Below are 26,165 nucleotides of genomic sequence, written 5' to 3'. Positions count from 1 at the left end.
GAATGGAAAGTCCAAGCGCTCTTTGCATAGCTGTTTGAAATATTTTCATTGTTTCGGGGGGGAGACAGCTGGTTCTTCCCAATCAAGGGCTTCTCTCACCGCTTTCACTAGAGGGGAGACAAGGCTGAACTCAAATCCTGAACCGGAGTCATCTGAATCAGAATCGGACTCTGACGGAAGGATAGAAGGATGGCTAGGTTGGGAGGACTCAAAAGGATCCTGAACCAGAAGATCTCTTTCCGGAGAGCGGGATGGCCCTGCAGAAGTACTCGGCTTCTGTAACTCAGCTAGAGAGTCTTTGAGGACTCTGCGCACCACTTCCTCAATATGATGGTCCGACTTCTCCCTTTCACCCGTGGCTTGGGCATAACAGGGTTTACACAGAGAGGAACCATCCGTTACTATGGTACCACATCCCCAGCATTTCTTCCCGTGCGGGCGCTCAGAATGGCCATGATGTGTTGAACCAGAAGTTTTGCCATCACGTCCCCTATTATGGGGGGAGTTGCGTCTGGACCTAGATGAGGAGTGCCGGTGATGCGACTTTGAACGTCTGTCATCGCTGTGTGTGTTAGGCTGCTGATCAGACCTAGAAGAGCTGGAGAGAGAGATATGTAGCAATACATAAGAGCAAACACAGAGACCTTCTCCCCCCCCCCCCCTTAAATGCCCAGCACATACCTGGTATGAGCGGGCTGGCCACTAGGGGGCGGAGAAGCGTCCATGATCACAACAACAGAAGGCGAAACAAAACTCTTCCTACAGCCAGATATAAAAGGACACACTTTGTACCAAGATTTTCAAAGTGAAGCAAAACTGCCAAAAAATCCTTTTAAAATTATGATTCTTACCTGTATAACACCAGTCAGAGTCTGGGGGAGGCTGTATCAACGTGCCGACCTTCCCACCAGCTCTGACAAACAACAGGATTTAAATATGCCGCCTCGTGGCCGCCGAACGCTACCGCGCATGCGCGAGTGACGTCACGCGTCATCCCCGCGCATGCGCACCGAATCCTGTGCCCGGCGGCTACCGCGCATGCGCAGAAGGGCCGCGCAACCCGGAAGCGGCGGCCGCAGACGCGGCCACGGCGAGACCGGGAGCCGCCGGACACAGATAGCAGGGAATAAAGCGGACTGTGAAAAATGTGAAACCCAGCCCGCACTCAACCAAGACACAGTGAGTAAAACATCCTAAAGACACTGACGCACACATAGGAATAAGCACTGAAGTAAAAAATGAAGTAAAAAAGATGTCCCATAACAGGGCTTACCATCCTGCCCAGAGCAGAGAAGGGTCCCAGAGGCGCACCACCGGTCCATATCTTCGGGCAAATATAGGCCACCCGCGGCAGCAGGGCTCTCTCGGCCAGACCCCCAAGCTCCTGCAAGGGGTCTCTTCCATTGCCCCCTCCATACCCTGCTAATAGCCAGGGCTTAGCGGAGGCTCCACGACCCCTTCTGCTTTAAAGTATAGGACTGAAATAGTAGGAACATAACACCGTATGTATGAGGAGGACGAAAAAAGAACACTGATGCTGAAAGGGAGCAAAGATTTATGGGAGTGGGGTCCTATGAGGTAGGAGAGGAGGCGGGCCTACCCGAACGTATGCTGCCATGGAGTCTGTCAGGAAAACTAAATTACCCCCAGGTATTTATTTGAGCGTTTACTGTTTACAAGGCTGTGTAAAAGTTTTAGGATCCTTTTCAGTTGTCATATCTCTCTGGCTGCTCAGAAAATGGAATTTGGATACAATATGATTTTCCTCATATGATGTGTCATAATTGCAGACGTGGATAAATAATGAGCTGGCGATAAGATCTCTTAAAAGAGAAGCATGGACTTCGGTCAACTGCCATTTCGGTCAACTGCCATTTTGTCTCCACGGGAGCGGTCGCGGGTGCCCTTGCGGCAATCACGGCCCCCCGACCCGCAGATCGCCTTCCCTTCCCCTGTGGCGAATGGGCCCATTTTGCAGTCCTGTGAAGCGACGTACAGTTACGTCGTTTCACGGGACAGAGCCGACCTGCCGCAGTATAGGTACTGCTGGTGGTCGGCAAGTGGATAAAGACAAGTTGGCCGCTTACCCCACAGAGTGGATCCCGAATTACAAGGATCACATAAGCCTGTACTCCATCTAGCACTGCGTGGCACCAAGACCAGTGGAGATCCCCAACAGGACCGTAGATACTTTTTTTTCCTGGGGGGGAGTTTCAGCCTTGAGTACCCAGAGAACAATAATTAGCACGTCTGCCACGCTGTAACAAATTGTGGCGTGTGTGTATATATACAGTATATACAGCGTCCCCAGCAGGCACATCTGTTAGTGAAGCAAATAGTAAACTTGGCTTCAATGTCAGCCGGGCCCTGCCTGTCAGCCTCGTGGATAAGACAGGTGGTCTTCCCAGTAGCAGTGTGGCTCCCACAGCTGATAGGCTACACTAGCCTAGCTGTTGTGAAATTGACCGATGCTTTGGACCCCCTTAACCCCCCCTTATCTACGCCTCTGATCCCCAATCACAAACTTCGTGTTGATCCAATTTTGCAGGACTGGACGGACCTATGAAAGCGTGGCTAATGGGGTATATTGACCAAATGTAGTCAGATTTCGGACTTTTCTTTTACATTTTTGGGGGTGCATGTGACAAATATATAGGTGATGTAATCCTATTTTCTACCAAGCATGATAATCCTTCTACCTTGACAAAGCTCTTTCCTGAAAATAAATAAGCTGTTAGAGTCACCTTACAGGTCAGCCCAGTACAGAGATTAGCACACATCAGTGATGTCAGTTCTCTGGCAGATGAAGATGTGTCATAGAACCCAAGATGGATTTCACACATACTGATCTCATAGCTAACCCTTGCTCAATTCTAGTGAAGTGAAGATCCCTCAGGGCTCCCTCACTCTACGTGCACGGACCATTTTTCTTAGCATAGCACACCACACCCCATGTGCATTGTGTTGTGTGTTGGGCTATACAGTACTGTGCTGAACATTGAGGTACCTTTGAAAATGAATGTCGTTTTAACGCCGCTCCGTGTGGTGCATGCATTGCCGTGCATTGTGTTGTGTGTTGGGCTATACAGTACTGTGCTGGACATTGAGGTACCATTGAAAATGAATGTTGTTTTAACGCCGCTCAGTGTGGTGCATGCATTGCCGTGCATTGTGACAGGCTACATTCACACCTGAGCGTAGCGTTTTCACGCGTTTTTACCGCGATTTTTACCTCGATTTTACCGCGATTTTTACTGCGATTTACAGGCGTTTTTTGTGCAGGCGTTTTTTGATTGAATAGATACCAATGGAAAACGCCTGTAATCTGCCCAAAAAGAAGCTCATGTACTTTTTTGAGCGTCGGGCGTTTTGTAAACAGCGTCAAAACGCTCAGATGTGAACAGGGGCCATTGAAATGAATAGGAATTGTCTTGTTGGGCGTTTTGAGAGCTGATCCTAGAGCAGAAAAACTCCCCAAAAACGCCTAGATGTGAACGGAGCCAGTGCAACCATCTAAATGGATCGTTACTTAATTGCCTAATCCAGTGGTTCTTAACCTTGTTGGAGGTACTGAACCCCACCAGTTTCATATGCGCATTCACCGAACCCTTCTTAATTGGAAAAATAAAATATGATTTTTTCAAATTCAAAACATAGGTATATATTATTTTAGATATATATTTATACATAGGTGCACAAAATGAACAAAACCATTAAGAACAAAGAACAAAACCATTAAAACATGATTTTCACACAAAAACATAATAATGAATATTTACTGCAAATCAGTGATAGGCAGGACTGGTGAGCTGCACTGATGGGTGGAACTGGTAAGCTGCACTGATGGGCACTGATAGGTGAAACTAATTGGCACTGATAGGCAGCACTAATGGGCTGCACTGATAGGTGGCACTGGTGAGCTGCACTGATTGGCACTGAATTGGGGCATTAATAGGTGGCACCGCTGAGCTGCACTGATAGGTTGAACTGGTGAGATGCACTGATGGGCACAGATAGGTGGCCCTGATGGGCACACTTATAGGTGACATAGATGGGCATTGATGAGCTGCACTGATAGACAGCACTGGTGAGCTGCACTGATGAGCACTGAATGGGGCATTAATAGGTGGCACCAATGCGCTGCACTGATAGGTGGGACTGGTGAGCTACACTGATGGGCACCGATAGGCGGCACTGAATGGGGGCACTGATAGGCGGCACTGATGAGCTGCACTGATAGGTGGCACTGATGAGGGGCACTGATAGGCAGGACTGAAGAGTGGCATTGATGAGCTGCATGGTGGGCACTGCTAGGTGCCTAGTGGGTAGGCCTCATCACTAGACCACCACCACTCCCCCCCCCCCCACTAGATCACCATCTTCCACCACCCCTCCCAAACTAGTTACATTTCAGATTAGCCAATTCTGCAGTTCACATATTAATTTCATATAGCTTACCTTGAAGCTTTACAATTAAGCGCCAGAGCCCAGACAGTGCCAGTATCTGCTTCCAGTCTCAGGACCCAGACCTTCCTTCCTTCCCCCCGCCACGGCGACGGCCACTGCACTTTACCAACGCCCGGGCCGGTCTCTGGATGACGTCACGTCACGCCCGGGATGAAGCTCCGCCCAAGTGTAGGGGAGGAGCGCGCAGCCTCGGCACACCGCGCTGCATAGTAGCCTAGTGCAGTGCGCGTAAGCATCGGAGTCATGGAGGCAGTGTCCTTTCATTGGATGCCGACAGGGATTATGATTGTTTGTTGTGTCTGGACTTAGGTAGCCGGCCGGCGGCCGCTGATGTAAAATGTAGCCTCCCTGCTGACTTTACATCGGGCCTAAATAGTGGTAGGGGCCTGGAGCTGCAGCTCCAATAGCCCCTACCTTAATCCGGCCCTGCATGTGAATCACTCCGCCAGGACCGGGCTCTGTACTGTGGGGATGTTATGTATTTCCATGATTACGGCGCAGAGCGGGAGCGGAAGGACATGCCCGAAACTGGAGAAATAGTCCCTGACAGCGAAGTGGTAGTAGCGGAGGGTGTGCCCAACCCTCGAAACTGACCAACCGAACCCCTGGGGTTCGATCGAACCCAGGTTAAGAACCACTGCACTAGAGTGACTGTGACAAGGACAAGCGTGTATTTATTTATTTTTTTAGCCGCTGTCATGCTGTCACTTGCATGTCTACTTGGTTCTAAAGAAAGATCTATCGAATGTGAAAGGATCCCTCAATTATAATTATAATTTTGTGGTTTTACCTATTAGAAATTTATACCTGGCACTTCTACTTGAACTATACAAAATACACAGAGGGCGTTTTGAGGAACTCCTCTTCTTCAGGTGACTCTGAAGAAGAGGAATTCCTCGAAACGCATCAGCCCACAGGTCCTTCAGTGACTGTTATACCCATAGGTCTTGATACATTGGATGGAATTTACAGAGATCTGTGATGCACAATTTTCTGTTGTCTTTGTGAGTACAATACTTACTGTGTTTTTATTCAATAAATTATTTGTCTCGGGATAATGCACTAGGTCGGTGCGCCCTCTGTGTGTTTTGTATAGTTGCAGTGTTAGACCTCCCTAAGTCTTTGAGGGCAGCAAGACCGTGGTTACCCGTCTCTAAGGGTAATGAAGATATAAGCACATCCCTCCGGAGGGGTCATTTTTCTAAGTGGAGCAGGAATTTTGTGTGTGACTTCTGCTTGAGTCAATGGGATACATCCAAGAGATGCTGAGTTGTAAAGGGCAAAAGACAGTCATTTGAAGAGTTTACTGGCTTTACTTAGGTGGCTTCAAATGCAACGAGTTCACTCCTCTATTGGGGAACATCATCCAGAGCCAAAACCAACAAAAGGAGCACCAGACTAAATTCATAAAATAGCTTTATTGGTGTAAAACAGCCAACGTGTTTCGGGGGCAAAACATGCTCTTTATCAGGGCTCAGTAATGTTTGTCTTTAATGGACTCATAGAGGCACATACAAGAGAAATAGCTTGCAAATTAATTAGATATGGGCAGAATTATGCTAGTAGAATTGCTACAACAAACCAAGGAAAAAGTATTTTTAATGCTTATTTGCAGTGTTCCTCCTTGCCATATACAATTTTTTGTCCACTTGTAATGCACCTTTAAACCTTCTTCAGGAATAAGAAAGCTGGAGCAGCACTGACAATAGTCAGTTCCCTAGCCCACCTATTCCCTCTTTGCATGTCATAGCTCTTCTAGCCCAGCTGTCAGTTCCCTAGCCCAGCTCTTCCCTCTTTGCATGTCATAGCTCTTCTGGGAGTGTCTAATTATTGTCAGTGCTGCTCCAGCTCCTCTGCCCCTCCTTTTATCTCCCTACATAATCTTTATGTGGCAGGTGAGGGAGGAGAAAGGAGAAAAGGGAATATTACACAATGTCACCTAAATGGCAGCTGTGAGTCTCTGTTTCACCCAAAAGGGGAAGTTCTGATCCCCCCCTCCTCTTTTTTTTTTTTTGAGGGGGGAGGGGTACCTGATTTTGACAGGTACCCACTCCCACTTTCAGTCTGATCACTGCAGTAACCTGAGTGGAAGTTTTGCCCCCCCCCCCCATCCTCTTGGGATACACCACAGGTCCCAGGACCATTCATTAGTCGCAGCTCGCACATGCACAGTGGGCAGCCGGCTGTGAAGCCATAAGGATCCCACAGTTAAAGCGGAAGTACAGCCTAATACCTTAAATTCTCCCCTGCAATCATGTGAGCAAAGTTCAGCCTTATTTGTCAAAATCACAAAAAATTTGTCAAAATGAAAACATCATAGTTTTTCTCCCTTTATTTTGCAGTATTCAGTGCTGTCACATGACTTCAATTCCTCTTCCTGCTAAATCCAAGAGCAGGAAGTGGTTGTGGTTATTGAAAGCTAGTGACATCACTTCCAGGGAGGGACGCTATCCTGTGTAGCAAGTGGGCGTGTACAAAATGGGAGGAGCTGGTCCTAGTTTCCCGTCCAGTGTTCTCTCATTAGTAAGGATGCTTTGAGCATCCTAATTCGTGAGAAAATGAAGAAATTAAAAAAAGATCCATCCACATAGGACATGGGGGGGTCCATATATACAGTATAGCTGTGCTGGGGGGGAGGGACACATATGCATTATAGCTGTGAAGGGGGGAGGGGCACATATACAGTATAGCTGTGCTGGGCTTTGAATGAAGACTACCATAGGAGGAGCATGGGCATCCGCAGAACTTTTTTCAGGGGGGGGCATCATTTTAAGGTCACCCATTCTCCGTCCCTTTTCAACAATGTCATGAAGGGAAGGGGCTTAGTCACTATACTTATTTTGATTATTTATTTTTAAAGAGCAAACAGCAGCATTTATTTTTAAAGCATTTGTTAACCTAAAAAAATAAATGTATCCTGTTTCCTTAAAGCATGTTATACAGCACAGTGCTTTTCTGTGTAATTTGGCCCCTTCTATCACCTAAAATACCTGGCTTATCCTGCCTGGCTATGTCCTCCCCTCTGTAAACTGACCACGGTATACCATGGCTGCTGGGCCCCGACACTGTGGTCAGTTTACGTCCCTCCGTCATCCGCAGCCCTCCTGTCCTCCTCTGTCTTCCCTCCCTGCCTGTCTGCTCCTATGTCAGTGCCCGCCCCCCTCCCCTCCTGCTGCTGTGGTTTAATTTAAAGTTTCATATCCTGTCTACAGTCTGTTTAACCACTTGCCGACTGCCTAACGCCGATCTACGTCGGCAGTCAGCCCCTCACAGGCAAAGTGACGTAGGGCTACGTCACTAGCTTGTGAGGGTCTAGGGAGCGAGCGCACGCCCCCGGAGGCGCGCTCCCGCTCCCGCGTGGTCACGGACCCCCCCACGCATGTGACCGGCGGACCCGATGTCCGCCGGTCACTCTGCGATCGGCGGGGGAGAGGGAGAAAGTCAGGAGGCTTGTGTAAACAAGCTGCCTGTCATTCTCCCCTGTGTATGAAGGATGATCATACGGTTCTACTATGTAGAACCGTTGATCACTCTTCATACATCTGAAGCCACAGCCAATCACAGTAGAAAGCACGCCCCTAGGGACACACATAGCCCCTCCCTTTCAAATAAAGTTAACCCCTTCGCTACCAGTGTATTTTCACAGTAACAGTGCATATGTATAGCACTGATTACTGTAGAAATGTCACTGGTAACCCCAAAAGTGTCAAAAATGTCAGTCAAGGGTCCAATCTGTCCGCCGCAATGTCGCAGTACCGCAAAAAAAATTGCAGATCGCCGCCATTACACGTTAAAAAAAAAAAACAACAAAAATGACAAAAATCTTTCCCTTTGTTAGTAAACGCGATAACTTTTGCGCAAACCAATCAAAATACGCTTTTTGCAAATTTTTTTTTACCAAACATAGGTAGCATAAAACAAATTGGCCGAAAATGTTAAAAAATTTAGATTTTTACATTTTTTTGGGGGGGAATTTGATATAAAAAAATGTAAAAAATATTGTTATTTTTGCAAAATTGACGCTGTTTTTTTGTTTATAGCGCATGATCAAAAAATCGCACAGGTGATCAAATACCACCAAAAGAAAGCTCTGTTTGTGGGAAAAAAAGGACGCCAAATTTGTTTAGATACAGCATCACTCGACCGCGCAATTGTCCGTTAAAGTCACGCAGTGCCGAATCGCAAAATACCCCCTGGTCGTTTAGCAGCCAAATCCTCCGGGGCTTAAGTGGTTAATAACCCTGTGTGCCCCTGTGTCTGTGTTTTATAAAAATAAGCCGATCTTTGCAAGTTTTCAGAGCGCCACTCGCCGCTCATGTGACCCGCTGGCTCTCTCCTCTCCCCTCCCGGCTGACATCAGTGAGGAGTCCTCAGCCCCGCCCGCTGCAGGCTACTGTTAGATGGGGAGAGGAGAGAACTGACGGGTCACGTGGGCGGTGCTCGGCCCTCTGAAAACTGGTAAAGAACGGCCTATTTTTTTAAAATTCATTCACAGACACACAGGATTATTAAACAGACCAGACAGGATGGTATAAAGTGGCAACCAATTGAAAGGGGAAGTTGAGATTCCGGGGGGGGGGGGCATGTGCCCCCCCTTGTCTCTACCTGCAGACGTCCATGAGGAGGAGGTAACTGGACACATGGGGGGGGGGAGGGGAGGGGGGACTGTCAGTGTGGCTGGAAGTGCTCTGGGGACTCAGCTCGCAGCCTACAATGATCATAGTACAGGCAACCACACTAAATCTGCATACAATATGCAACTTTTGTGGTTAGATTTCCTTCAGATTTACCTTTTCTATGTAAATTGCATACAAATTGAAAGTGTTTAGGTTTGACCTCATATTATATGGTTTTGGTAAGTCTAAAGGAAAAAGTCTTCAGAAAATCTTATAGTGTGTATGGCCCATTAGTCTACGTTTCCACTAGTGTGACTTGTTATGCGACTTTGGACACACAAAGTCTCATGACAAGTCACAGCCTATTGATTTCAATGGCACCCGTTCCCATCTATGCCACTTTTAAAACCAGCAACTTTGAAAAGGTACCTGCACTACTTTGATGCAACTTTTGATGCGATTTTGATCCAGAGAGTGTAAAGTTGGATCAAAATTTCATCAAAGTCCTACTCTAAATTGCAATAGTGGAAACATAGACCAAAGCTCCATTTCCACTAGTGTGACTTGTAATGCAACTTTGGACACACAAAGTCCCATGACAAGTCACAGCCCATTGGTTTCAATGGCACCCATTCCCATCTATGCGACTTTGAAAATCAGCGACTTTGAAAAGGTGCCTGCACTACTTTGATGCAACTTTTGATGTGACTTTGACCCAGAGAGTGTAAAGTTGGATCAAAGCTGCACTTAAAGTCACATCAAAGTCCCACTCCAATGTCACACTCTAGTGGCTATGTTTCCACTAATGCGACTCTTAAGCTGTGCGATTTAGAGTGCAACTTTGAGTTCAGCATTGATCCAACTTTACACTCTCTTGATCAAAGTCACATCAAAGTAGTGCAGGCACCTTTTCAAAGTTGCTGGTTTTGAAAGTGGCATAGATGGGAACGGGTGCCATTGAAATCAATGGGCTGGGACTTGTCATGTGACTTTATGTGTCCAAAGTCGCATGACAAGTCACATTAGTGGAAACAGAGCCTAAAACTCATTACTCACATGTATTACATATTTACATAGTTACATAGTAGGTGAGGTTGAATAAAGACAATAGTCCATCCAGTTCAACCTGTGTAGGTGTGTATGCCCGTAATCATCTCACATACCCCTGAATGTTCTGATCCTTGAGATGTACATCTAAGAGTCTTTTGAAAGCCACCATACTTCCCGCAGAAACCACCTCTTGTGGTAGAGAATTCCACAATCTTGTAGCCCTAACAGTAAAGAACCCCCCACGTTGCCTGAGGTTAAAACGCTTCTCCTCTAATCGCATTGTATGCCCTCGAGTCCTCATGCAATCCCTTCGACTGAATAGCTGTTTTTCTATGCCGAGATTACCATTGAGATATTTATAAATTGCTATCATGTCCCCTCTCAGGCGTCTCTTCTCCAGGGAGAATAAATCAAGCGATTGCAGACGCTCTTCATAATTAAGGTCCTCCAATCCCCTAATTAGTTTATTTGCCCTTCTCTGGACTCTCTCCAGCTCCAACATATCCCTCCTAAAGACTGGCGACCAGAACTAGACAGAATACTCCAGATGTGGTCGGACCAGAGTTTTATAAAGTGGAAGGAATATAGTCTTATCTCTGGAATACATCCCTTTCTTTATGCATGCTAATATTCTGCTGGCTTTGGCAGCTGCCGCTTGACATTGCATGCTATTACCTAGTCTATCATCTACCAAGACTCCCAGATCTTTCTCCATTTTTGATTCCCCCAAGGGTTCCCCCCCCTAACGTGTATTGTGATTTTATGTTTTTAGTCCCCAAGTGCAAAATCTTACGTTTCTATACATTAAACCTCATTTGCCATGTCGTTGCCCACTCTGTTATTTTGTCCAGGTCATTTTGTAGGATATCTGCTTCATGCTGTGCAGTTATTGCCCTGCCCAATTTTGTGTCATCTGCAAAAACTGATATCGAACTACTGATCCCGTCTTCAATGCTATTTATGAATAAATTGAACAAGGTTGGTCCCAGGACTGAGCCTTGGGGGACCCTGCTTACCACCTCAGACCAGTCTGAGTATGCGCTGTTTATTACCACCCTTTGGACACGCCCTTTTAGCCAGTTCGGTATCCAAGAGCAAACCCTGCAGTCGATACCTGCCAACCTTATTTTATAAATTAAGCGCTTGTGGGGAACTGTATCAAACGCCTTAGTGAAATCCAAGTACACCACATCTACTGTTCTGCCCCTATCTAGCTCACAGCTCACCTCCTCATAGAATGTTAAGAGATTGGTTTGACAAGAACGCCCATTTGTAAACCCGTGCTGATCACTGCTGATGATGTTGTTGTCTTTAGCAAACTCTACGATATAGTCCCTTATCATTCCCTCCAGAAGTTTACATACTATTGATGTCAGACTGACAGGCCTATAATTTCCTGGGATATGCCTCTGCCCCTTTTTAAATTTCGGTATCACGTTAGCTTTCCTCCATTCCCCTGGTACATTTCCTGTCATAATACTGTCAGCAAAGATCAGGAACAGTGGTCTAGATATAATCTTACTGAGTTCTTTGAGTACTCTTGGATGTACGCCATCCGGGCCTGGTGATTTGTTTGTGTTAATTTTATCCAGCCTTTCCCTGATTTCACCCTCTGTTAGCCATAGCGGCAAGACCTGTGTTACTACTAACCATATAGTCATGGTCTGTGTACCCCTCCTTTTCCTGTGTAAATTCTGAGGAATAGAAATGGATCTGTATTCTTTAAACTTTCAAAAATGTTCCTTTGTACCTTATTTCTTTCATATATTGTACCGGTCACGTGACCCCCCTCCCCCTCTCTCTCTCTCAGGAGAAGCTGCTAGCCTAAATGAGGCTAGGGGGACAGGAGGAGATAATGGTGAAGGATAGGAGGGATGGAGGTGAGGCTGGTCAGGTAAAGGCATGCCTGTCTAAGAAAGACTGACAACCTTTTCAGGAAGTGAAGGACAGTTTATCAAATTCAGATAAAGGGAGATAGCATTGTCGGTGAAGAACAGGAAGAAGCTGTTTGTCTAGTTTACATAAGACTTTCTAAGCTACACAAGCAGCTAGCCAGAAAATAAATAATATCAAATATAAAGATATTTAACATACTATTAATAGGAAAAATGTCATTTTTGACTGGAGTTTTCCTGTAAGATGCCAAGACCTGCACCCGAAGACTGGCAAAGAGCCGGGTCGGTTGAGGACATCGCTGGGTCCCTGGGCAGGTAAGTGTGTGTTTGGTAAAAGTCAGAAGCTACAGTATTTTAGGTCTGTAAACATCCATGTACATGAGCACCTATTCCTACTAAACATTATACAAAATATTTGTATGCCTACAGCTAAAAGAGGTAGATTGAGTTATATCATTCTAAAATTTCTGTAAAAAAATTCCACAGGAGGTGATGTATTTGGGCTTCGCAATGAGGAGATCGTATTCCCAGAGCGGATCTTGGACAGACAGAGGAGAGACGCAGGACAGAATTATACGGTAACTAAAGTGCACTAAAGTCCATCTTGGGCTTGTTTACTACTTTACCTACTAAGGCCTCCTTCACATGGTTGCTTACTCCCTTAACCACTTCTGGACCGGAAGGATTTGCCCCATTAATGACCATTCAATTTTTTGTTATTCGGCACTGCGTTATTTTAACGGACAATTGAGCGGTCGTGCGACGCTTTCCCACAAATAGAGCTTTTTTTTGGTGGTATTTGATCACCTCTGCGATTTTTATTTTTAGCGCTATAGACAAAAAACAAAACAATTCTGAAAAAAAAAAATATTTTTCACATTCTGCTATATAATATTCCCCCCCAAAAAATTTAAAAATCAAAATGTTTTAACATTTTAGGCCAATTTGTTTTCTGCTATATATTTTTGGTAAAAAAAAATCGCAATAAGCGTATTTTGATTAGTTTGCGCAAAAGTTATCGCATCTACTAACTACAGGAAAGATTTATGTCATTTTTATTGTTTTTTTTTTTTTTTTGGCGGCATTCTGCTATTTGTAGCAGGACTGCGACATTGCGGCGGACAGATCGGACCCCTAACTGACATTTTTGACACTTTTGGGGGGACCAGTGACATTACTACAGTAATCAGTGCTAAAAATAAGCACTGTTACTGCAATAATGACACTGGCAGGGAAGGGGTTAACATTATAGGTAATCAAGGGGTTAAATGTGACCCTAGGGGAGTGATTCTAACTGTTGGGGGTCGTGGCTTCTGAGATGACCATAGAGACATGTGATCCTATATAGAAGGATCACATGAGCTGTGTGATCATCCCAGGGAGAAGGACGGTCGGCTGTGTTTACAACAGCCGACCGTTCTTCTCTCTCAGCGGGGAACGATCGCGGGTGTCAGGCGGCAATCAGAGCCACCTAACACATGCATTGGCTTCCCCGCTGACGAGCGGGGACGGGAGCGCGCCACCAGCGGCGCACGCGCGCCCCCTAGACCTTCGAGAGCGAGCACCGTCCATGTACGGCAAATCGCCCAGGAGCGGCTGCCTGCCGCAGTACATCTGCGGCAGGCGGTCGTAAAGGAGTTAAGCTACTGAATGAAATTAACTTATTGTCACAGGGATATTCAAATACTGTATTAAAGCCCAGGTTCAACCTAAGGGTTTTCTTTTCTTAGTGGTTTTGGATAGAATAGGTAGGTTTGGCCCCACTGTCTGTCTGTGGTCCCACTGGGGAGATTTACCCTCAATATAGTCACTGAGGGGAAGATTTACGAAAACTGGTGCATACAAAATCTGGTACAGCTGTGCATAGTAACCAATCAACCTCTAGGTTTTAGCCCCAGTTCATATGTCAAATTGCCTGACAAATCGCAGCCTTTTGCCGGCAACGGCATAATCCGATTCGGTGCGATGCTGGGTTTGCGGTGCTGCACCGATTTCCAAAAGTAGTTCCTGCACTACTTTTTGCAACTTCGGGGGCGATTAAATAGACATCTGTGCAGTTAAGTTGCACAGATGTCTTTGAAATCACCCCCGAACTCACGGTGTGGTTTTGAAATGGTGCGAGTTCAGCTTTCAAACCCGCCTCCAATGTGAACGTACCCTAAGGCCCCTTTAACATAGGGAGTCCGTTCAGATCCGCCTGTCAGTTTTTTTGGTGTATCTGAACGGAAGCCCCATGCATCTCTATGGGGCATCGGATGTCAGCGGAGACATGACCAATGACATCCAATCCGATCCATCAAAACCGGACGGATCGAAACCCTATTTTCCATCCGTCTGGTGGATCGGATCGGATGAGAACGGACAGACGGTCCATTCCCATCCGATTCCCCCATAGAGAAGAATGGAGACCTGACAGCTCTGTCTCCGCACACAGCGCGTAGACACAGCTGTCATCCGCCTGCTCAGCGGGGGATCGGCGGATCGATTCCCCCGCTGAGAAAAACGGAGTCCGCCTAACGGACTCCGTGTGTGAAAGGGGCCTTATTGTCAAAGCTTAATTGAACATGTTAAAGTTAGAAGCTGATTGGTTACTATGCACAGCTGCAACAGATTCTGTATGCACCAATGGTAGTAAATCTCCTGTGTGACTACTGGGGAAGTAAGAGACATATTCTATATTTTGACCAAACACAAAGCACAGCAAGTGTCCTATTTGCATGCCAAAGCTGAAGGCTCACAAATCAGGAAACTGCATTCCGCGATTCTCCTCAGCTGGCCCACAGATATCATAAAACTTCACAAATCTGTACCTGTGCTGCAATAAAGCTGAACAATGGATAACACCCTCCAAAATCCAAATCCAACCATACATTAATGGAAATGGGGCCGGTTCAGCGTGAACCAGCTGAATTTCGATCCATGCATGGGCAGGGGTACAGAAGTTGATTCTTTGGATGTTTTTTTTTACCTGATCGATCATCTCTGCAGGCTATAATCAGCAGCACTGATCAGTGTATTCTAACAGCAGTCTTTTCGCCATCAGAAAACTCAGCAACCTGCTGGTTGAAGGAAAAAACGGAACCATCTATGGCAAGCTTAAAGGCCCGTACACACGATACGAAAATCGGAAGTAAAATTTTGTCCGACGAACGATCTGCCGATTATCGGATCGTTAGTATAGTGCTTTCGAGAACCGATTACGAATTTTCAGATGACAAAATCTGGATGTGCAGGCTATAAAATTTTTATCGTATGTCAACACAACGTCTGATTTTAGTTTAATTAGTACAGTTTTCATCCGAAAAAATCATAAGAGCAAGACTAGGCATGCTCAGAAACTAAAGAACACAAAACAATTCAACACATGACATCACTTCTGAAGTTGAATTCTGTCGTACGAGAATTTTCGTATGAAAGTTACCTCTTCACTTTCCATATGACACGTCTATTCAGTTTAAAGAGTTAATGAATTTCACCTGGTTACAGGTAGTCATACACAGATCAAAAGAGTTGTACAATATCCACAATGACTCAGACAATGCGGTTTTGTACAAAGTGAAACAATGTAAATGAATAACTTGCTGAGCATTATAACGTGAACATGTTCTCTGGAAAATACATTTCTATTCTTATTTGCTGTTTGACAATTGTGCGTAGACAAGCCTGAGGCAGCAAGATAATATCAACATTGCTATGTAAGAAATGGCAGGTACAGTTTTGACATAGATGAATAAATACCTAAATTTAAATCTGTACATGGTCTTTTGGCTCTAAAGGAGGCGGTACACTAGTGCAGTGATGGCGAATCTTGGCACCCCAGACGTTTTGGAACTACATTTCCCATAATGCTCATGCACTCTGCAGTGTAGTTGAGCATCATGGGAAATGCAGTTCCAAAACATCTGGGGTGCCAAGGTTCAACATCACTGCACTAGTGGATTTTCAAACATTTGTACCAGCATGCTTGAGAAAATTCTCAGTACATTCAATGAGTTGACAAATTTAGTTTGAAAGCGCTTCAATTTATTTATTTATTTAGAGAAGAGCTGGACTCTTAAAGAGGTTGTAAACCTGAAAAAAAAAATTTCTCTTCTTTTTGCAACCTGTAAGAGAAACACATAATGTGCTAGTATGCGTCGCATACTAGCTCATTATGAAATACTTACCTTAGAACGAGCCCTCGCCGTGCCATCCGCTTACCTCTATGACAGGATCGCGGCATCCGGCCATCTGATTGGCCGGAGCCGCGGTGACGTCACTCCCGGTCATGCGCGCGGGAGCCGATGGTCATGGCACGGGTCTCTGAAGGAACAGCACGAGCGGCCGTTCCTTCAGAGCGCATGTGCCAGTGACGTCACTGTCTGCATGTAAGGTAAATATCTCCTAAACGGTACATGTTTAGGAGATATTTACAGTACCTATAGGTAAGCCTTATCATAGGCTTACATATAGGGAAAAGTGTCAGAGGAGGGTTTTCTTCCTCTTTAACCTCCCTGGCGGTATGATTATGTCAGGAATTACATACCAAAAGTGGTACAATTGTTTTCATGGAAATTTGGCGTTATGTATTATAGGCCTACAATTCTTAGTAATTACTGACTTAAACCTGACCAAAACAAGAGTCTAGACTAGTAGACATCCCAGATGTGATAAATTTGAAACACAAACGCATGAATTATAATCAAATCAATAATATAATTTTATTATTTAATATATAATATATATAATAAAATTATATTATTGATTAGATTATAATTCATGCATTATATATTATATATATATATATATATGCTGTGGCGCTCTGCAATCATTGGGGGACAATGCTGTGGCGCTCTGCAATCATTGGGGACAATGCTGTGGCGCTCTGCAATCATTGGGGGACAATGCTGTGGCGCTCTGCAATCATTGGGGGACAATGCTGTGGCGCTCTGCAATCATTGGGGGACAATGCTGGCACTCTGCAATCATTGGGGGACAATGCTGTGGCGCTCTGCAATCATTGGGGTACAATGCTGTGGCGCTCTGCAATCATTGGGGGACAATGCTGTGGCGCTCTGCAATCATTGGGGGACAATGCTGTGGCGCTCTGCAATCATTGGGGGACAATGCTATGGCGCTCTGCAATCATTGGGGGACAATGCTGTGGCGCTCTGCAATCATTAAGGGACAATGCTGTGGCGCTCTGCAATCATTGGGGTACAATGCTGTGGCGCTCTGCAGTGATTGGGGACAATGCTGTGGCGCTCTGCAGTGATTGGGGACAATGCTGTGGTGCTCTGCATTGAAAGGGGCTCGCACGCTGAACTCTGCATTGATGGGGGCACGGAACAGTTGCATTGAAGGGGGCACGCACGCTGAACTCTGCACAGTGTTTATTGCATTGAAGGGGGCACAGCACAGTTGCATTGAAGGGGGCATGCACGCTGAACTCTGCATTGTGGGGGCACAGCACAGTCTTCATTGCATTGAAGGGGGCACAGCACAGTTGCATTGAAGGGGGCATGCACGCTGAACTCTGCATTGTTGGGGCACAGTACAGAGTTCATTGCATTGAAGGGGGCACAGCACAGTTGCATTGAAGGGGGCATGCACGCTGAACTCTGCATTGTTGGGGCACAGTACAGAGTTCATTGCATTGAAGGGGGCACAGTGTTTATTGCATTGAAGGGGGCACAGCACAGTGTTTATTGCATTGAAGGGGGCACAGCACAGTGTTTATTGCATTGAAGGGGGCACAGCACAGTGTTCATTGCATTGTGGGGGCACAGCACAGTGTTCATTGCATTGAAGGGGGCACAGCACAGTGTTCATTGCATTGAAGGGGGCACAGCACAGTGTTTATTGCATTGAAGGGGGCACAGCACAGTGTTTATTGCATTGAAGGGGGCACAGCACAGTGTTTATTGCATTGAAGGGGGCACAGCACAGTGTTCATTGCATTGTGGGGGCACAGCACAGTGTTCATTGCATTGTGGGGGCACAGCACAGTTGCATTGAAGGGGGCATGCACGCTGAACTCTGCATTGTTGGGGCATAGCACAGTGTTCATTGCATTGAAGGGGGCACAGCACAGTGTTCATTGCATTGAAGGGGGCACAGCACAGTGTTCATTGCATTGTGGGGGCACAGCACAGTGTTCATTGCATTGTGGGGGCACAGCACAGTGTTCATTGCATTGAAGGGGGCACAGCACAGTGTTTATTGCATTGAAGGGGGCACAGCACAGTGTTTATTGCATTGAAGGGGGCACAGCACAGTGTTTATTGCATTGAAGGGGGCACAGCACAGTGTTTATTGCATTGAAGGGGGCATGCACGCTGAACTCTGCATTGTTGGGGCACAGCACAGTGTTCATTGCATTGAAGGGGGCATAGCACAGTGTTCATTGCATTGAAGGGGCACAGAACAGTGTTTATTGCATTGAAGGGGGCACAGCACAGTGTTTATTGCATTGAAGGGGGCACAGCACAGTGTTTATTGCATTGAAGGGGGCACAGCACAGTGTTTATTGCATTGAAGGGGGCATGCACGCTGAACTCTGCATTGTTGGGGCACAGCACAGTGTTAATTGCATTGAAGGGGGCATAGCACAGTGTTCATTGCATTGAAGGGGGCACAGAACAGTGTTTATTGCATTGAAGGGGGCACAGCACAGTGTTTATTGCATTGAAGGGGGCACAGCACATTGTTCATTGCATTGAAGGGGGCACAGCACAGTTGCATTGAAGGGGGCATGCATGCTGAACTCTGCATTGTGGGGGCACAGCACAGTGTTTATTGCATTGAAGGGGGCATAGCACAGTGTTCATTGCATTGAAGGGGGCATAGCACAGTGTTCATTGCATTGAAGGGGGCACAGCACAATGTTCATTGCATTGAAGGGGGCATGCACGCTGAACTCTGCATTGAAGGGGGCATGTACACTGGTCTCTGCATTGAAAGGGGGCATGTACGCTGGTCACTGCATTGAAAGGGGGCATATACCATCTCCTGTACCATGACCTGTGACATGCCTATACCATATCTGTGCCATGCCTATACCATCACCTGTGCCATGCCTGTACCATCACCTATGCCATGCCTATACCATCACTTGTGCCATGCCTGTACCATGACTTCAAAGTCACGCAATTTTTTACTGCGTTTTTTGACGCGAAGCAATACCTATTACATTTTTCTTTTTGCGCCCCCCCCCCAAAAATTCTGAGCACCAGCCGCCACTGAAGAGTACAAAAAGTCCAAATCAGGGTACTGGGGTGAAGATTGGACAGGCAGCTCCTCAAGAGGTAGGGATACCCTCCAAACATGTAACAGAGAAAAGAAACAAGGGCGCCAAGTCATAAAAGGTAGATGAACAGCTGTGTAATTTAATATAGAAACTTACATGTTAAAAACAGGTATTCCAATGAAACAGCATGCATGGTGTAAAAGGACAGTCCCCACAGTGGATCCGATGGAAGATGCAAATGAAGGACAGTCACATCTGGGTCCTGTGTGGCGGGTCCTGTGTAGTGGTGAAGGCAGTCCTGAATACCGGCAATGCCGGGTGATGCTGCAAATAGCGTGGGCAGCCTCACCACTGTCCGCCGTACAGCAGGAAGGTAATAACCCGGAACCGAAAGTAGAAGTCTGTCGGTTCCTCCGCGGAAGCCGACAGGAACGTACACTGAACCGAGAGTGGAGGGTGGGCCGCAACGTCGTTTCGGAGGACCTCCTCCTTCATCAGGCAGTATGATGTTTCCGACAACCGACTCCGACTTTTCGGCCGAAAAAATTCTGGTGTGCAGGCTATAAAATTTTTGTCCTCTGTCAAAACACAGCCGATTTTCGTGCAATCAGTACAGTTTTTGATGGGGAAAAATCTTATGAGCAAGACTGGGCATGCTCAGAGAAGAAAGAACACAAAGAAAGCAAACCAACACATGACATCACTTCTGAAGTATAATTCTGTCGTGCGGGAAAATTTGTGTGCAGTCTAGGCACATTCCAACCAACAGACACCACTCAAAAGACAAAGATGGACGACCGATCGGCGGAAATTAGTTGCGTGTGTACGAGGCTTTAGAACGACCAACCAGCCCTAAGGTTCCGGCAAACAAAGTGTCTTTCACCTTCCCCTAATAGCTGTAACCAAACATTGGTGTCCCTCAAACCTACAACCATCACAGGGTAGACCGTTGCCTTCTCCATGGAACCCTTTTCCTTTCACATGGGCTTAGGACTGACCATGGCGGAGTTTAAAGTACTTTTTTATTTGCTTTTAACATTGGATTTTGGAAGGAATGGATTTTCCTGAATAAAAACCACATACTGTGCACTGTTAAAATGAAAAATGTTACTAGTGTATGATCAGTGTAAAAACTCAAAGTTCACTCTGAGGACCTTTATCAGACAAAGGTTAACTTTAGGGTGTGTCCTTCATTGTTTCACTGCAGACACCTTTGCAACTGCATGGTATGCGGTGGCTATAGTTTCCTAGTAAAAGGTGTGTACATTATGTGTAATAAGGATATGAGCCAGCCTCTGAACCAATAAACTAATTTACTGTTTTTGTTTTCCCAGGGTCTATGGGAGGATAGTTTAACATATCTCATTCCAACATCAAACGGTACTTTACTTCTAAACCTCCAGAGGAACAGGTATGCAGAGACTTGCATGTTATAAACAGATTATAGACATACTGTAAAATTGGCCATACAAGTTTGTAGGTCTATTTATAAAAATCTTGCTGTGCAAATATCTCAGCTTTCACACAGTTGTCACAAATAATCCATATAATGAGTCTAATATGTTTATTTCCTTTGATCATCATCTTCATGTAGTAGCTATACTGCTGCAGTATTTTCCTGAAGTACCTCGAATAGGAAAATACGATATAATGGCCACTAGATGTAGCTGGTGTAAATATATAAAATTATAGAGATTATCCACGAGGCATTTGCACAGTAATTTTTTTTTCCAAAATGGCTAGATTTTTTACAATTAGCCTGCAGGAACCAGTTAAATTTGCTCAGTGTATTGCTAGCTTAAAGGATGCATGCTCTTGTGATAAACCATTTAATTCAGTGACGTCAACTTTCATGATAAGGAAGGCCTCAGGTGTGGCTCCTGGTATCACCAAAGGTCAACGCCTAGTATTTAGTGAATGCGATGACACAGAAAGCTGTCAGAGACTGCAGACAACCAACAGGAGACAATCAAAGACTACCAGCTTGCTAAAGGAGATGGTCAGAGGCTGTGAATGTGCTCTAGATATTGTAGGAGACATAGACTGTTAACATATTACATGAGACTGCTAGAAATTGTTAGCATTACAGGGCAATATGGAAATACCAACTCATGTTTGCAGGGTCCCTGAGGGCCATATAGAAAGTGTCAAAGGGCTGCATGCGGCCCCCAGCCCATAGGTTGGGCACTAATGATTTCGTTCCTAAGTGGTTTGTAATAGAAATACAGAGTATAAGCTATCTGTACAATTTCAAGAATTAATATAGCATAGCTCCCAACCGTCCCTGATTTCAAGGGACTGTCCCTGATTCGGAACAAAATCCCTCTGTCCCTCCCTCCTCCTTATTTGTCTCTCATTTTGGTCTGACCTATATAGTTGTATATAAAATTCATTTTTTTCATCTTTCAAAAAGTGTTACCCAGTTGTAAACCTTTCATCCAATTTAAAAATTTCTGCATTTGTAAATGTCAAAAGCCAGTAAAAAGGAATAGTAGTGGTTAAAAAAAAGCACTTGTAGGTTTAACTAATGATTTTTTTTTCCTGTTTAATTCTCTTTTAAGGGTGCGTGGCAGGGGTGTGCCCTATGTCTACATACTTTTGCTAATAGGTGTCCCTCGTTCCCATCTTAAAAAGTTGGGAGGTATGATATAGTACATTGAATATCAGCATGTTGGGAGGTAAAAACAGGAGGATTGTATCCTAGGGGTACCTAAGGAACACACTTCACTCTGGATCAGTCCATAATAGATGCTTACTTCAGGCAGCATCAACACTTTTAGGCCACAGGCCTTAATACAGTTAGGGTAGCTCACCCATACAAGAAGCTAGGTCTCTTCCTACCTGCACCAACATGTGACTCTGAAGCCCCGAACACACGCGTCGAAAATTGGCAGGGAATTTTCGGCCAACGTCCGATCGGCCGATTTTCGGCTTGTTAGTATGATGCTTCTGACAACAAAATCTGACTTTTCGGCCGAAAAAAATCTGGTGTGCAGGCTATAAAATGTTTGTTGGCCGTCAACACAACGGCCGATTTTCGTGCAGTCAGTACAGATTTCGACAGGGAAAAATCTGATGAGCAAGTCTGGGCATGCTCAGTGAAGAAAAAACACAAAGAAAACAAACCAACACATGATATCACTTCTGAAGTAGAATTTTGTTGGCCGAGAAAAATCGTGTGCAGTCAAGGCACATTCCAACCAACAAAACACAACTTGGACAAAAGTTGGACGATCGGTCGGCCGATAATCGTTGCGTGTGTACGAGGCTTGAAGCATTTTGGGAAAGTACTACTGAGTAAACATTTAACTCCACCAGCTTGTCTCATATGTCCACCTTATACTTTTAACTATATTCTGCCCTTGAGGATAACGGGAAGCCTCCATAATTTACTTCGCAAGGCCTTGCACACCAAGGGGTTGCACACAAGTGCAGTTGCTCCAGAGCTTTGAAAATAAGATTAAGCTTCACTTTGCAAAGAATACCCAATCATTTGCAAGGAAAAGTAAAAAAACAGCATTTTTGCTTGCACATGATTGGATGTTGGACATCAGCAGAGCTTCTGCTCATTTACTAAGCTCTGGAGCAACTGCTCTTGCAGAGTGCAACTGCACGTTGCAAAGTGCACAGTGCCAACCCTTATGACTCCAGGGTTGGTCTCTAGGCAGGCCCTGTATTGCAGCGGGCTCCAATATAGAGACCCTGCCACTAAGTGGGCAACATGAAGTACTAAGCTGTTCCCTCATTACCAGGATCACTGCCACCACCTCCACTTTCACTGTCAGCTGCTTCTCCTTCTGGTAGTCCTTCTCCACAATAGTACAAAATCTTAATGGTTAACTTGGTTACACTTGTTACTATAAAGCTCACTCTTCTTCATAACCAGGAGGGTTAAATGTAATTTCACTCCCAGTTCCCAGTTCTTTGTGATACACCATGACTACACATTAACAAATACACTGTTCTCCTCTTCCCTAGTAAACAAATACTCCATTTACCAAACATTCTCGTAATTTGCAAACGAGTTAAAACACTTCAGTGCATAAGACGATCCTCACTTTTATGGCTGTATAAATTTAGTAATGCATACGATTAGCTGTGCTATCCCTAGTGGTGTTGCCTATACATTTAGCATAAAGTCTATACACTTGGATGCTGTAAACAATGGGTTCCTTTGGAGGGGAATGCTGTCACAAAAGCAGAACGCATGATACATTAGTCCTCACTATGCAGCTCCCACCAGGAGGCCAGTTCCCCAGTATATATGCCCTACAACACGGGAAGCGACACAAATGCCTGGCAAAACATGTCACAAAGTACATTAAAGTGGAGTTCCAGCTGGATTTATTTTATTTTTTTAAAAACACACCTGTGATGTTTGTAGCTAAATAATAACAAACTGTATTAATATTAACCACTTAAGCCCCGGAAGATTTTACCCCCATTCCGACCAGGGGGTATTTTGCGATTCGGCACTGCGTGACGTTAACGGACAATTGCGCGGTCGTGCGACGCTGTACCTAAACGAATTTGGCGTCCTTTTTTTCCCACAAACAGAGCTTTCTTTTGGTGGTATTTGATCACCTGTGCGATTTTTTGATCACGCGCTATAAACAAAAAAAGAGCGTCAATTTTGCAAAAATAGCAATATTTTTCACATTTTTTTATATGAAATTCCCCAAAAAAAAATTTAAAAATCAAATTTTTTTTACTTTTTCGGCCAATTTGTTTTATGCTACCTATGTTTGGTAAAAAAAATCGCAAAAAGCGTATTTTGATTGGTTTGCGCAAAAGTTATCGCGTTTACTAACAAAGGGAAAGATTTCTGTCATTTTTGTTGTTTTTTTTTTAACGTGTAATGGCGGAGATCTGCGATTTTTTTTGCGGTACTGCGACATTGGGGCGGACAGATCGGACCCTTGACTGACATTTTTGACACTTTTGGGGTTACCAGTGACATTTCTACAGTAATCAGTGCTATATATATGCACTGTTACTGTAAAAATACACTGGTAGTGAAGGGGTTAACTTTATTTGGGAGGGAGGGGCTGTGTGTATCCCTAGGGGCGTGCTTTCTACTGTGATTGGCTGGGGCTTGAGCTGTATGGACACTGATCAACGGATCTACATACTAGATCCGAGTGATCAGTATCCTAACAGCAAGGAGAATGACAGGCAGCTTGTTTACACAGGCTGCCTGACATTCTCCCTCTCCCCCGCCGATCGCCGAGTGACCGGCGGACATCGGGTCCGCCGGTCACACGCGCGGGGGGGTCCGTGACCACGCGGGAGCGGGAGCGCGCCTCCGGGGGCGCGCGCTCGCTCCCTAGACCCTCACAAGCTAGTGACGTAGCCCTACGTCACTTTGCCTGTGAGGGGCTGACTGCCGACGTAGATCGGCGTTAGGCAGTCGGCAAGTGGTTAATTGTTGGCTTTCTATATGCTTTTTTTTAACTAACCTTGCTGTCCCCTCCGAGCACCCCCCCATCTTAATTGTGGGTATGTGAAGCCCCCTGGTATCTTCTTCTGGGAGACGATGTTGCTGGCTACCCAGCATGCTCTTGCTGATCTTGCGCATGCGCATGAACCACACATTCTGGAAAATCATAAGCTTAATAATAGCATGCAATGCCAAGCTGCGGTTTCCAAAGCAAGCAAAGTTTCCTTTCTTGTATTAACAGAGGCATGGACTCCAGAGAGAGAGATATCATTTTGCCCCTGTACAAGTCATTAGTAATACCTCATCTGGAATATGCAGTTCAGTTTTGGGCACCAGTTCTCAAAAAGGATATCGGGGAACTGGAGAAAGTGCAGAGAAGGGCAACTAAACTGATAAGAGGCATGGAGGAGCTCAGCTATGAGGAAAGACTAGCTAAACTGAATTCATTCTCTCCTGAGAAGAGGAGATAAGGGGGGATATGATCAACATGTATAAATACATAAGGGGTCTATATAGTGAACTTGGTGTTGAGTTATTCACTGTAAGGTCATCATAGAAGACAAGGGGGCACTCTTTACGTCTAGAGGAAAAAAGATTTTGCCTTCAAATATGGAAAGGTTTTTTCACCGTAAGAGCTGTGAAAATGTGTAATAGACTCCCTCCAGAGGTGGTTCGGGCCAGCTCAGTAGATTGCTTTAAAAAAGGCCTGGATTCTTTCCTAGGTGTACATAATATAACTGGATACTAATATTTATAGGTAAAGTTGATCCAGGGAATATCCGATTGCCTCTCTGGGGATCACAAAGGAATTTTTTTCCCCTGTTGTAGCAAATTGGATCATGGGGTTTTCGCCTTCCTCTGGATCAACTGCGGGTATAGGATTGTGTATATGGCATTGTATGGTAGGGTTTTCTTTTTTATTGGTTGAGCTATATGGACTTGTGTCTTTTTTCAACCTGACTAACTTTGTAACTATGTAACTATATCTGTTGTACATTTCACTCTATTAATCTGAAATGATGTCAGAATTCACCATCTTCCACTTTCTCTACAGGGACTTTATTAGTAAAGACTTTGAACTGTTTACCTACAGCAAAGATGGTGGACTGCAGAAGCTCAAAAGACGTGCACTGGTATGTGTAATCCCCATATTACATTTTTTTTCTATTCCATTTAAAGTGTATCTAACCCCAAGAACAGAAATGTAATATATTGCAACTTCCCAGTCTTTAGATGTGGTAGATGCATTCGTTTTCTTTCTTTTCAGGCTTTTTCTGTTTGTTGTCACCTGGTGATCCTGCCAATAACACACTTCCTTTCCTAGGATGACAACGCTCATTCGCTGTGATCAGTCTTTGGAGCAGCAGTGTTGTCCCTGTGTGTTAGAACAACAGAACACCTCCTACTCTCATCATCTCCTTACCATAGGGGAAGGTGTTCCTTAGTTCACAGAGGTATCCTGCTGAGGG

At 45.2% G+C, this 26,165-nt stretch overlaps 1 protein-coding gene across 1 annotated transcript in view; it reads left to right on the top strand.

The window, feature by feature from the left end:
• LOC309563568 (disintegrin and metalloproteinase domain-containing protein 9-like) overlaps positions 1-26,165 on the top strand; it is a 100,748-nt gene that overhangs the window by 16,267 nt on the left and 58,316 nt on the right. The window contains exons 2-4 of the mRNA XM_082268032.1: positions 12,515-12,606; positions 20,591-20,667; positions 25,751-25,829. Coding sequence (XP_082124158.1) covers positions 12,515-12,606; positions 20,591-20,667; positions 25,751-25,829 — 248 coding nt within the window. The remainder of the gene's footprint in view (positions 1-12,514; positions 12,607-20,590; positions 20,668-25,750; positions 25,830-26,165) is intronic.

This window comes from Pelophylax lessonae, assembly GCF_965119305.1.
Source record: "Pelophylax lessonae genome assembly, chromosome: 9".
Lineage (NCBI taxonomy): Eukaryota > Metazoa > Chordata > Amphibia > Anura > Ranidae > Pelophylax > Pelophylax lessonae.
The sequence above is the reverse complement of the archived record's forward strand: the minus strand, read 5'-3'. Positions and strand labels throughout refer to the sequence as shown.